This window comes from Cebus imitator, unplaced genomic scaffold, assembly GCF_001604975.1.
Source record: "Cebus imitator isolate Cc_AM_T3 unplaced genomic scaffold, Cebus_imitator-1.0 Scaffold1283, whole genome shotgun sequence".
In the NCBI taxonomy this organism is placed as follows: domain Eukaryota; kingdom Metazoa; phylum Chordata; class Mammalia; order Primates; family Cebidae; genus Cebus; species Cebus imitator.
In genome coordinates, this window is record NW_016108598.1 from 5,516 (window position 1) to 18,044 (window position 12,529).

The following is a 12,529-nucleotide window of genomic DNA, read 5'->3' on the forward strand; positions in this document are numbered from 1 at the left end:
TTGACCAGGATGGTCTCGATCTCTTGACCTCGTGATCTACCCGCCTCGGCCTCCCAAAGTGCTGGGATTACAGGCGTGAGCCACCGCGCCTGGCCTCCTGCAATTTTTAAAAATCTATTCCACAGTCTTACCATCCAACCTCAGTGCCCAATATAAGTAACAGATGGAGGCACAGTTTTCAGTTCTCTGTCTACATAAACCTTTGAACAGGAGAGAAACTCCATCTCAAATAAATAAATAAAGTGTAAAAAGTAAAGCTAAAATAAAAGATTGTTGACCTTGTACAAATAGGACCTTGGACAAATATTGACCTTGTACAATAGCGATTGCTCCAGAAATTCCTCTAATTGTAATATGATGTGTGTGTGTGTGTGTGTATTTTTTAATGGAAAATTCATTCTCTAATCAACGCTGCTGGGGCATAGAAGAACAGCATGATGGGAGGTGTGTTTCCCTCCCACAGAAGAGGAACATAATGGCTGAGAGCCATGATGTCTGCCACAGGGAGCCACAGCATCACTGTGATGGACAAATATTCAAAGAGCATTCCTGTGACGAGCTCTTGGACACGTGGTCTCCTATTTTGAACAGAGCAGTCACTGTTTATCTTCCCTCTTTCTCCCCATCTCTTTCCAGGGCCCTCTACCTGGCTTCTGTCCGAGCCTCCAGTGTGTGCCTTTTCTGATCGGCCTGGGAGAGTGCAATGCAGATACATTAAATGGGATAAAAGAATAGAGAAATGATCCACACTATCGGGGCATCTCATAAATATTTTCTGCACTTAGGGACCATCTCTGAGGAATAAACGATTTTTTCTTGAGCTAACTGAATTCTTTAGTGCTCATTTAAATCATATAGAAAGAGATAGAAGGAGGGAAGAAATCAAAGCAAGTTCTATGAGCAAAAATGAAGAAAATGACAATAATGTGGAATTTGAACATACCCAGTTTAGGGAGTGGATAGTTGATATCAAAGTACTTTTCATAAAAATCAAGTAGCTTCAGTGATGCCTGCAAAGCATAATGTATTTGATTCCATTTGTCTGGGGACGCGTAGATGGACACCTGGGAAATGGGGATCAGAAGAGATTTTTGAATGACAGCTCCCTGGCTTAATTCTGTTCCTGTTAACCCTCTCACACAGAAAGGCAGACTGCATCTTTTCAAGAAAGTATTAAGATACGATTAAGCATGTTGTCAATAAGGATAAGAGGTTCTGTGAAGTATGAAAGCAAAAGTCGGTCTTGAAAATTACAAACACCCTGCAGCATCTGTTACAATCCATTTCCTCAGTGCTCGTCTGTAACTTTCAAACCATATTGACCCATCATATCATAACCCAAGTACTTGACAACTAGCTTTCTGAAATGATGACGGCAAACACAATCCAAATAAAACATAGGTTTCTAGACCCGTGTGGGGAAACCCTGAATAACTTATTGGATCCATCCTCTGTCAAGTTTGCTTTAAACCAAGAAATGCTCAAATATGTTCCAAGGCTTCCCCAAGGAAACTAGCTATTAAGTGGAAAAAATAGAATTAGATTCCAATTTTCTTGGCTTCCAAGTATAGGGCTACTTTTATTTCATGACATACTTTTATGCTCTGAATTAACTGAAGTCCTTCAGAACTTTTATATGGAAAATATGTAAATGGCCATCATTTTTTGACATTTACCAGGCACTATGCTGAATGCTTACATGTAAAACCTAATTTAATAATTTGCACCCACTCTGTGAAGCAGCTGCCATTTTATAGATGAAGCAACAAAAACACATGAAGATTTAGTAGCTTGCTCCAGATCACCCAGGCTGAAAGTTGAAGACCTGGGATGTGCATCCAAGGAGGCTGATGAGAACCTGTCTTCTGAAGTGCCAGTCACCTCCTGCCCATCCATGTCTATGCACATATATATCTATGTGCAGAGGTGCCATGATATATATGTAGCTACACAACTCACATATCTACATATTCATAAGTATTATATGTATGTAAATTGTAATAGACATTTTATACTGATTTTTCTTTTATTTATTTATTTATTTTTGAGATGAAGTCTTACTCTCGTCGCCCAGGCTGGAGTGCCTGGTGTAATCTCGGCTCACTGCAACCTTTGCCTCCTGGGTGCAAGTGATTCTCCTGCTTCAGCCTTTTGAGTAGCTGGGATTACAGGCACTTGCCACCATGGCTGGCTAATTTTTGTATTTTTAGTAGAGATGGAGTTTCATCTTGTTGGCCAGGCTGGTCTCAAACTCCTGACCTCAGGTGATCTGCCCACCTCGGCCACCCAAAGTGCTGGGATTACAGGTGTGAGCCACTGTGCCTGGCCTATCTCTGTTTTTCAAAAGCATTCTTTTATAAACTTTAAAGATGTTTTTATATCTATAATTTTGTCCCTTGGAATAAGAAGTTCTTTTTTATTTATTTAATATGTCCACTGATGTTTGGGGATATTTAACTACAAAGATAATCATTAGGTATTGTTGTAAGTTTTTACAAACAATGAAGACTCTAAAAATTATAAAGATCTTTTGTTGAGGAAAAAAGTTATTTAAAAAACAGTGGGAAATGGTCAGGCAAGGTGATTCACACCTGTAATCCTAGCACTTTGAGAGGCCGAGGTAGGTGGAACACTTGAGTTCAGGAGTTCAAGACCAGCCTGGTCAACATGGTGAAACCCCATCTCTACAAAAATACAAAAATAGGCCGGGCATAATGGCAGGTGCCTGTAATCCCAGCTACTCAGGAGGCTGAGGTGGGAGAATTGCTTGAACCTGGGAGGCAAAGATTGCAGTGAGCTGAGATCACGTCATTGCACTCCAGCCTGGGCAACAGAACAAGACTCCATCACACACACAAAAAAAGAGTGGGAGAAAACATACATGTTCAAAAATAAGATGCTGATTTAAAAATTCTTATTAGACTTTGATGCAATTATTAATATAATATTATTTATAATTTTTAATGACATTCAACTTTTATGGCATATTTTGATAAAATGGGTTAAAAACAGTCAATATATTATTTTGCAAAGGGTATATGTATGTATGTGTATGTGTGTGTATATATATACTTTGAGAAATACCTTTACATATATAGTCAGTAAATACAGTTACTATGTACATACACATATGCTGACATACATATGGAAAATATTTGGAAGGCTAAACTATTATCGATAGTTGTATCTTGGTGACAGGACTATGAATAATTTTTAATTTCGTTTTTTATCTATTTTTGTAATGCAAGCATAATGCTTTAATAATAAGGAAAAACATGAGAAAATAAAAGCTCACTGCTCTCAGGACACTATTCTGTACTGCGCAGAAAATAGAACTCAGTCTCACCTTGACTCCTGATGAGGTAGAGCCACTTACAGAGTGGAAATCACAAACAATGTAGGCTACAAGGTACGTACTCATTTTTACAGTAGTTTCAAAGTGATCTTCCAAAAGGCCTCCTTCAAGCTCAATTGTCTTAACCTACAGAAAGGAAAAGGAATAATCCATACTTGAAAACTGAAGTATTTCATAGCCATGCCTATGACTTACGGCTCTAACTCAAGAGGCAAGCCTGATACACTGAAGGACAATCGATGACCTCGTAGGAGGGCAATGGCCTCTCATAGCATTCTGTGGCCTCTCTTACCGCTTTTATCCCAGCACTATGTGGAAGACACAAAGCCCCTCTTTTGATATCCCCAAAGCACAAAAATGCCAAATCAAATTTTGTTGATTGAAACCACAAAACTATTAGGTGTTTATATTTTCTTAAAATGCAATAATCTCCAACACTGGCATCAATTCAACTTCTGGGCTTTGAAGTAAAATACCAGATAATGCCCCCTTTCCCTTTGTTGTACAAAAAATACACCTCTGCAGAAAAAGGAAACAGGAAGTAAAACTGAGCTAGAGGCTTCACATTATCTTTTAATCTTCTTATGGAGTGTGAGGTTGGTGTTATTTCTTAGGTGAGGAAACAGAGGCTCAGAATTGTTTACTGAATTGTTGCAGATCACATGGCTAGTTCCATGGTGGGACCAAGATGTGAATGTGACCGTGTGACTCCAAAGATGATGCTCATCCTCTCACTTGCTGCGTGACAGCTTGAGTCATGGTCTTATTTTATCTTTGCTTCATTGATTCAGCAATGAAAGCAGTCAGGCCAAGGAGGTCATTAGTAATTTAAGCTTCTGCCCATCTCCTGAGGAAGTAGAAACTTTTCAGCCTACAGTCTTGTCAGCTGCATCCATCAAGATCACTGGGTAATGACTGAATTCTATCTTCATTTGGTCTGGGCCGCTTGTCTCAGAGATGGTTTTCACCATGGTACAATGCCCCCAAACACTGAATGGATACAGATCCAATAATTTGAAAACATTTTCTTCAAGCTAGTCACAACTCTTAGACTGGCTCTCCCACACCTCTATCCTCAAGCCCGTTCTGGGAGTCAGGCTTGTGACAATGCTGACTGCAACTTATTAAGCATGTTTGATGACTGGATAAGATTACGCTGTGCTTTGGTGAAGAAAATAGCTTGAAGCATTACCGTAGACTACCTAGTCTACTACGATGGCAAACGTTTTTGTTATTAAATTTTACAGAATTTAATTTTACTGAATTCTATTTGAAATCTATTTCTAAGTTCCAATTAAGAAGAAGATGCCAAACAAATACTCTAAGAAAGGTAGAAGTAGATACAGGGCTGAAAATTTTTTAAAACTCTATCCAGAAAATTAATTTCACTCAACAACAGTCACCTTTTTTAGGAATTTGATTCAACCAATGTTCTCTGGATATCCACTCCCAGCAGAGGAGATGCTGTTTTATGGTGGGGGCTGGGAGACAGGGTATTATTGTGGTCTTCTGGCCAAAGTCAGCAGCAAAACCATCTAGTCAAGTGTGTGGAAGGGCGACTGGTGGAGGAATAGGCTATGAGGCTATGGGGAAATGAGTCTGGGCTACTAGAAAGCTGGTGGCAGGAATGGTAGGAGGCAGATGAGTGTTTGCTATGATTTCTCCCCCCAGAGGAAGACAGTGCAGTCCCTGGAGGCTGAGTTTTGTTCAGAAACCTAGAGTGACCCATATAGATTAACATTGCCTTAAATGGACGTGTATGCGGTATTAGTGTAAGTTCTTCCAGGATAGTGATGTAAGTTCCACGTACAAAACACTGGTTGCTAGACAGCATTAACTGTTTTCTCAATACTAGCAGAACTTGACCTGCATAGAAATTGTCACCAGTGCGTTTGTGTTCCCTTAAAGGATGAAAGAGACAAATCAGTGTCCAAAATATATGCCGCCCCTACTAGCCCTTGGGTGGCTCCTCACCTCTCTTAAATTCTGCATTCTTAACTAAGGAAACTGAGAACTGAGTGTGTATTGCTTCTTCCCACCAGTCGATAGCCCAGCTTAGGAGCTGCAACTGTTATCTAGAGAGTATGATTGTGACATTAATTCAGTTCTCCTTTTTTGACTAACCATGAGAGCCTGGGTTGGTCAATGTCTATTAAAAGCAGAATGTTAAATCAGTATTTGCTGAAAAGGGCATGATCCAGCGAGCTGCTGCAGTCAACTGGGCAAAGTAGACATCCAAGGACCTTAGAAAATATTTTCAAAGGCTGGGCGCAGTGGCTCATGCCTGTAATCCCAGCACTTTGGGAGGCTGAGGTGGGAGGATCACGAGGTCAGGAGTTTGATACCAGCCTGACCAATATGGTGAAACCCCATCTCTACTAAAAATACAAAAATTAGCCAGGCATGGTGGCACATCTCTGTAATCCCAGCTACTCAGGAGGCTGAGGCAGGAGAATCGCTTGAACCTAGGAGGCAGAGGTTGCAGTAAGCCGAGATTGTGCCACTGCATTCCAGCCTAGGAGACAGAGCAAGAGTCCATCTCAAACAAAAAAAAAAGAAAGAAAGACAGGGGAAAAAAAGAAAACATTTTCAAAGTGTTTGCTTCTTTTCCTTAAACACGAGAAGTTACTAGAGATTTCTAAGATATAAATTTTTAATTTTAATATAATAATGATAATGGCAATTTATGTTTGTATTATATTTGATGAAAAGGGCTGTTTTTACTTTACCCACCATGATTACTTAGATAAAAAATCACATTAATAAAAACTTCCAGGAAAGCTACTGCAATGATACACTGTCCTGAAACGAACATGCTGTTAGAAAGAAGAGTTGGTGTCAAAGCAGCAAATTGTTGCTACCTGAAAATGAAGGGCTAAACTGCTCACTGTTAATAATCACGGAAAAACTGTGCTACGGGGTCCCACGGAGGTTTGCTTCTTTTGCCTTTGGTCTACTCTGCCAGTATTTCAGAGCAAACGTCTTTTCCAGCATTAAGTAGAAATCTGGGGGATGCAGCATCTAGATTATGGGCTCGTTTCTCTCCTGCATCTTTAGAGGCAGAGAGGAAAACGGGCGTTCGGCCACGTGCTGGCTGTGGATGACCTGCCGCCTCCTGTGCCCTGCCTTTCTGAAGCACCATCAGGAGAGCCTCTATTTTTGTCCTACTTTCCAAGCAGCGTTACAGAAATATTTTACATTTTGTTCAGCAGCACAAATGGCAAGCACATCATTAATGAGGAGGTATCAAACAAGGAAAAGGGTCTACTGTGCCTTCCAGAGTCTCTGCATTTTGAGTACCAATATCAGCCAAATAAGAGTCCCAATTTTTTTTCAATTAAAAACGTTGTATAACTACAATTAATAATTTTCATAAATTTAAGAATTACTTGTGAAACTTACAAAAGGGATTTCTAAGTTCCATCACAGACAACTAGATCCGAATTTCCTGAGCTGGGACCCTGTAAAGTCCCTGAGGTCCTTGTCACTGCAAAAGGGGTCTCTGGACCGTCAGCAGTAGTATCACCTGGGGGCTTGTTAGAAAGGTAGAACTTCAAGCTTCAACCCAAGACCTCTTGAGTCAGAATCTGAATTTTAACAAGATCCTCAGACCATTCATTGGATACCATTCATTTAACCTAAAGTCTGAGAAGTGCTTCTCTAGGTGATTCTGAATTTCATCCCTGGCCAAGCGAACACTGATTTAAGATACTTCTCCATATAAACACGAAGTATAAATCACTTTGCTTGAAAAAATAAAAATAAAAAAAGCTTTTTGTGTAACAATGCCCCAAACAGAATGATGTTAAAGTCTAGAAGGAGTGAGATGATGATGGTGATAGATAAAAAACAAATTAATGACTGAAATCCTAAAGCAATTAAACAAAACACCAAACAACAACAACAACAACAAAGACTGAGTTTCAACTTGAGAACAATTTCTCAATGTTTCTGGAAGTGGAAATACCTTTGGCATGTTGGATAGTGCGATATGCCTGCTCTCTCTTCGGATCTTGATGGAAAAATTGGCTTTGAACAATGGTTCATCAAAGCAAGGGAAAGCCATGCGTGCCTGGGTTGGCTCAAAATCTGTTACGGCAAGTATTCTGTGAAAAGACCCACCCCCAGCCAAAATGCACAAGTGAAACAAAGAAGAGAAATGAATCTGTACATGTAGCAAACAGCTTATCAAACCTTGGGGTAATAGGCTTTATTTCTCAACCTACAATCTTTGTGAATCTCAAAAACTGTCTTTTGAGGAAAATGAAAGTAAAATCTTATTTAGCAGCTACCAATTATGAGCAATGCCCTGTTCTGGGAACCCTAATTACATTATTTCATTCATACTCAGGTCAAACAAGGATATTGAGGCTCAGAGAACTTGAATGACCTTAGCAGGATCCCTAGCCAGTAAATGGCTGAGATAGTACACATGTTTTCTACATGACTTCAAAATTCACTAGGAAATTAATCGTCAGTATTGTCTCTAAACCTGAAAGGGCCTCATGCAGACATTTGAGTAACTGTGTACATGAGTGATGTCTTGTGTTTCCAGGAAGCAGACCCTGACTTATTGAGAACATGCTGCCGGGAGAAAGAGGTCCTTACCTGCAGGACAGGGAAAAGGGAGAAGCCAGGCAAGGGTGCAGGACAGGCAAAGTCCCAGCATCAGCCTGATTCCCAGGGAGCTCTGAGATGCAAACTACACCTTCACGTGTCCCTCACTGGAGGCAAGGAGCTGAGCTTTCATATTCTTGTATCATTATTCGCTAACGGTCTCCCTGTGGCACCTGTGCCCCCAGGTACTTCCAGTTATCTCTGCTTGCCACTCTTCAGACAATGACAAGTATAATAGATATATACCCTGACAAACTTATCTATCCCAACACCTGGATATGCCTGAAACTGTACAGTTGCAGATTTACTCTTTGAACTTTAAGCTTCAATTAAGAAGTGAATCTGAGGAGCAGATTTTGAGTGGAAAAGGAGTGGAGAATAGAATAGCTGAAATGAGAAAGAGAGAGGTCAGGAGGGAAGAAAGGGAAGCTGTTAGGGTATTTTCCCTCAGCTTACTTTATTTCTTTGAAACAGGCTGGGAAACTAAGGCTAGGGATGTAAATGATTCACTTGTGGCCTCAAGGTTTTATTTGTATTTGGTAGCAGCTTCTGCAAATGTAAAGGAATTCTAAGTGGCTGAAATAATTTTCACCCATGTGAAATTTTGGTTGTAATAAGTCTCCATTGGAAAAAAATAAAGGAACTGAACCTTTGCTGCTTACATGATTAATTTGAAATCTACATGCAAAGTGTGACTTTCTGCATCTCAAAAGAACTACCATCAACTGAATTATTTGGGTATTTTAAATGAAGAAGTGAGGAAGAAAGAGAGAGAAAGAGAGATTCATAAGATTCAATTGACATCGTGTAGCACGTTACCCTACATGTCAGACCTACTAGGTGACTGAGTATGAAGGGAACTGACTAATTAACCATAAGAAGAGTCAGGAATAGCCTGCAATTAATCCTGGGAGGCATGCTGGCAAGTCCTCCAGCTTCATTCCAAATATCTCCCCCTCTACTCTCCCACAGCTCCCAGAATAGTATTCCTAAGATGTATGTCCTTTGGATAGGGCCTGTGGCATTTGAAAAAAATGAAAAAAGCCATCATTGTTTACATGATACCTTAGTGAGAAGGAGTTGATACTTTTCCTATCCAATACTGTGCTGAGCCTGAGAACAAGCCCCTGAAAATTGTGGCTGCAACGAGGAGAAGCGTCACCAAGGGGAAGTGGAAGGAGATGAGCGTGGGGAAGAGCTTACCTCCCAGATGGATCCTGGCCCTGGAAAACCAAACCACCCACTCTGTGAAGCAACCTTGATTCTTCTCTTGCCCTCACCTCACATGACCAATGTCAGCAATCTCTGTCGTTTTGCCCTCCAAAATAACTGCCAAGTTCAATTGCTTCACTCCATAAGCACTGCCACTAGCCTTTCCCAAATTACTATCACTTCTTTTTTTTTTTTTTCTTTTGAGACAGAGTCTCACTCTGTCATCAGGCTAGAGTGCAGTGGTGATCTTGGCTCATTGCAACCTCTGCCTCCTGGGTTCAAACAATTCTCTTGCCTCAGCCTCCCCAGTAGCTGGGACTACAGGCAGGCACCACCACACCTAGCTAATATTTGTATTTTTAGTAGAGACGGGTTTTCACCATGTTGGCCAGGATGGTCTCAATCTCTTGACCTCGTGATCCACCTGCCTTGGCCTCCCAAAGTGCTGGGATTACAGGCGTGAGCCACCACGCCTGGCCTTACCATCACTTACCTGAATTACTGCAATGACCTCCCAAATGATTACTCTGCTTCTCTGTAACACACTCAACATAGACTTGATCTTTACAAAGCATAAATCAGAGTAGAATCTTCCAATGACTTCCCATCTCATCTGAGTAAAAGTCAAAACTCCTTATAAGATACTCCAAGGCTCCACATGATCTGATCCCTTTCTCCCTCTTGTTCACCCTCTTCAGCTCACACTGGCCTTCTTCTGTCAATCAGTCCTGTCTTAGAGCCTTTGCACTTGCCCTGAGATGTTCTCATAATTGTTTCTTTAAAAAAATTCAGCTCTCAATTTAAATGCACTTCCTCAACAAAGACTTTCCTGCCCAGTCATCTGAATTAGTCTCAATCCCCAGCCACACTTTCTACTTTTTTTGCACCTTGTTTTATTTCATTCATAGCACTGTCCACTTACCTTGCCAATTTTATTTATTTTCTTGTCCTGATTGTCTCTTCCATCGGATCCCACCATTACACATTCAGTGCAGTGCCTGGCACATAGTATGTGCTCAATGAATATGACTTGATCAAATAGACCATATTTCTCAATTTTTCAAACAAACTTATTCCTTGTTTCTGCCTATTGGCTATGAGTCATGCTGTTACCTGGGCAATGTATACTCTGTCACTTCCTCTCTCCCAACCCCAATCTCACTTACGTTTCCTTCTGGTCCCAGACGAAGACACACTTCCTTTGAGAAGCATTCCCTATTTCAGCCCTCTCTGCATCTACCATCTCTTTCCCTAGCACTTAAGCATATCCATCTTATCACAGTCATATACTGGCCTCTCTCCCTAGTTATCCAGTTGTTTATGACTCTGTAACCTGCCTTTTCATCTCTACTGTGGTTTCCTTAAGGAATGATAGAGCTTTTCCTTCTTCTGGGTTCCCCACAGTTTACGGGATTTCTCATAAATGGCTGGTGAAGTCTGCTCCTGGCAAAGATGTAACTTGTAAGGAAATTATCACAAGAGAATGTAAATTACCTGAGCAAGTTCTTACCTTGTTTCACCACCAACAGTTCTGTATGTGCTTTTATAAAACCCTTCAAAGCCATCAGCTAACTTGGCTTGGAAGTCAATAGCCACATAGTATTTCAGGTGAGGCATAAGTTTCTCTGGAACCAGCAGTGCAATTTGTTGATGAGGAGGATAACTCAAAACTTTCAGCTCTCTTCCTGGTTTCGTGTATCTTGAATCTTCCTCTGACTGAAGGGTGGCATTCGTGATTTCAAGATCTTTGCTGTGCAAGATGATAAACTGGGTAGCATTGCTGACCAAGACCTCAATCTTCTCAGATGCAACAAAGTCCAGAGAGGTGAGATTGGGATGGACAAAGAGGTCATAATGGAGGGGACTGATCACGTTGGGGAGCCTTAGCTCCTGCCAAGGAAATGGTTCCCCATTGGCAGCTACTGGGAAAGCCCCAAGGTCCTCAGTGAAGTGATAACTCAGAGAACAAATGGATATTTGGGGCAAGATGGCTGCTAAGCAGTAAAATCCTGTGTGAATATTAAACCTTGGTGTTCTGCGTGAATTAACCATTGCAGAATAATGGAACATGAAATCTATTCTCTAGATGACAAGTTAATATCCAGGCTAGTCTCCTAGTTCTTCATAGCACTGCACTGGTTCCAGTTATGTCCCATGGGATCTGAATAATATTTTCAATATATGAATTTAATCTAGAAGAAAAAAACCCACTTATAGCATAAAGAAAAAAAATTTCAATTTACAATAAAATCTTAAACATTTAAAAATATTTGTGTAAGAGAAAATCTGCTCTCTGTCAGAATTAGGCCAAGTATCTACAAAATACAGCAGAAATTAAGCTGCCATCTGGTTATTACAAATAAAAACCCTTTAGAACTGCCCCCAAACCCTTACCTTAAAATTGAATGCAATGGATTTCTTCTGAATTCTTGTGCAATGAGCAGAGGTAGGTGTGTAAATTCATTGCATGTTGAATGTTTTTTAACATTTGGTTATATTTTAAATTTTTGTTTATTTATGTTTTAGACAGGGTCTTGCTCTGTTGCCCAGGTTGGAATAGAGTGTGCAGCCATGATCACCGCTTACTGCAGCCTCAACTTCCTGGGCTCAAGTGATCCTCCCACCTCAGCCTCCAGAGTAGCTGGGACTACAGACACACATTGCCACACCCAGCTACTTTTTTTCATAGAGATGGAGGTCTCCCTATGTTACCCAGGCTGGTCTCAAACTCCTGAATTCAAGCAATCCTCCCCACTTAGCCTTCTCCAGAGTGTTAGGATTACAGGCATGAGCCACTGTAACCAGCCTATTTTATTTTATTTTTTAAAGACAATGTCTCATTATGTTGCCCAGGCTGGCCTCAAATTCCTAGAGTCAAGCAATCCTGATGCCTCAGCCTCCCAAGTGGCTGGAACCACAGGCACACATGTACTTTTAAGAGTATGCCTGAAAGTAAGCTGTGCAAGATGTCTCTATTTTGTCTTCATAAGTCACAAAGAATATTCTCTATATATTCTACATTCTTTGGATACCAGATATTATTATTATTACTACTAATAGCACTGAACTTCGCCTCTTTCAATAACATTATCTGAACGGCCTCATTTTATGGCTACTGGTATAAAGGTTGCTGGCCAAGGTAGGTGTTTATCATCAGTTTATTTTCAATATGTCAAAAGTCACGGAAATAAATTCTGAGTTTATAATATTTTCACAGAATTTTTTTTTTTTAAAGATTTGGGTCTTTTCCCATTATACTACTTTTGAAAGCACAATTGGCTGGGCATGGTGGCTCACGCCTATTATCCCAGCACTTTGGGAGGTCGAGGTGGGCAGATCACCTGA

General features: G+C 40.5%; 1 protein-coding gene across 1 annotated transcript; it reads right to left on the reverse strand.

The window, feature by feature from the left end:
* Positions 1-86: 86 nt before the first annotated feature.
* On the reverse strand, positions 87-11,839 carry LOC108298960 (endoplasmic reticulum aminopeptidase 2-like). Its single transcript, XM_017521436.2, has 4 exons — positions 10,695-11,839; positions 7,323-7,461; positions 3,347-3,481; positions 87-1,064 (listed from the first exon to the last, which is right to left on the reverse strand). Exons 1-4 carry the CDS (start codon positions 11,252-11,254, stop codon positions 846-848), a joined length of 1,053 nt encoding a protein of 350 aa, XP_017376925.1. The 5' UTR covers positions 11,255-11,839; the 3' UTR covers positions 87-845.
* Between the last annotated feature and the right edge of the window lie 690 nt (positions 11,840-12,529).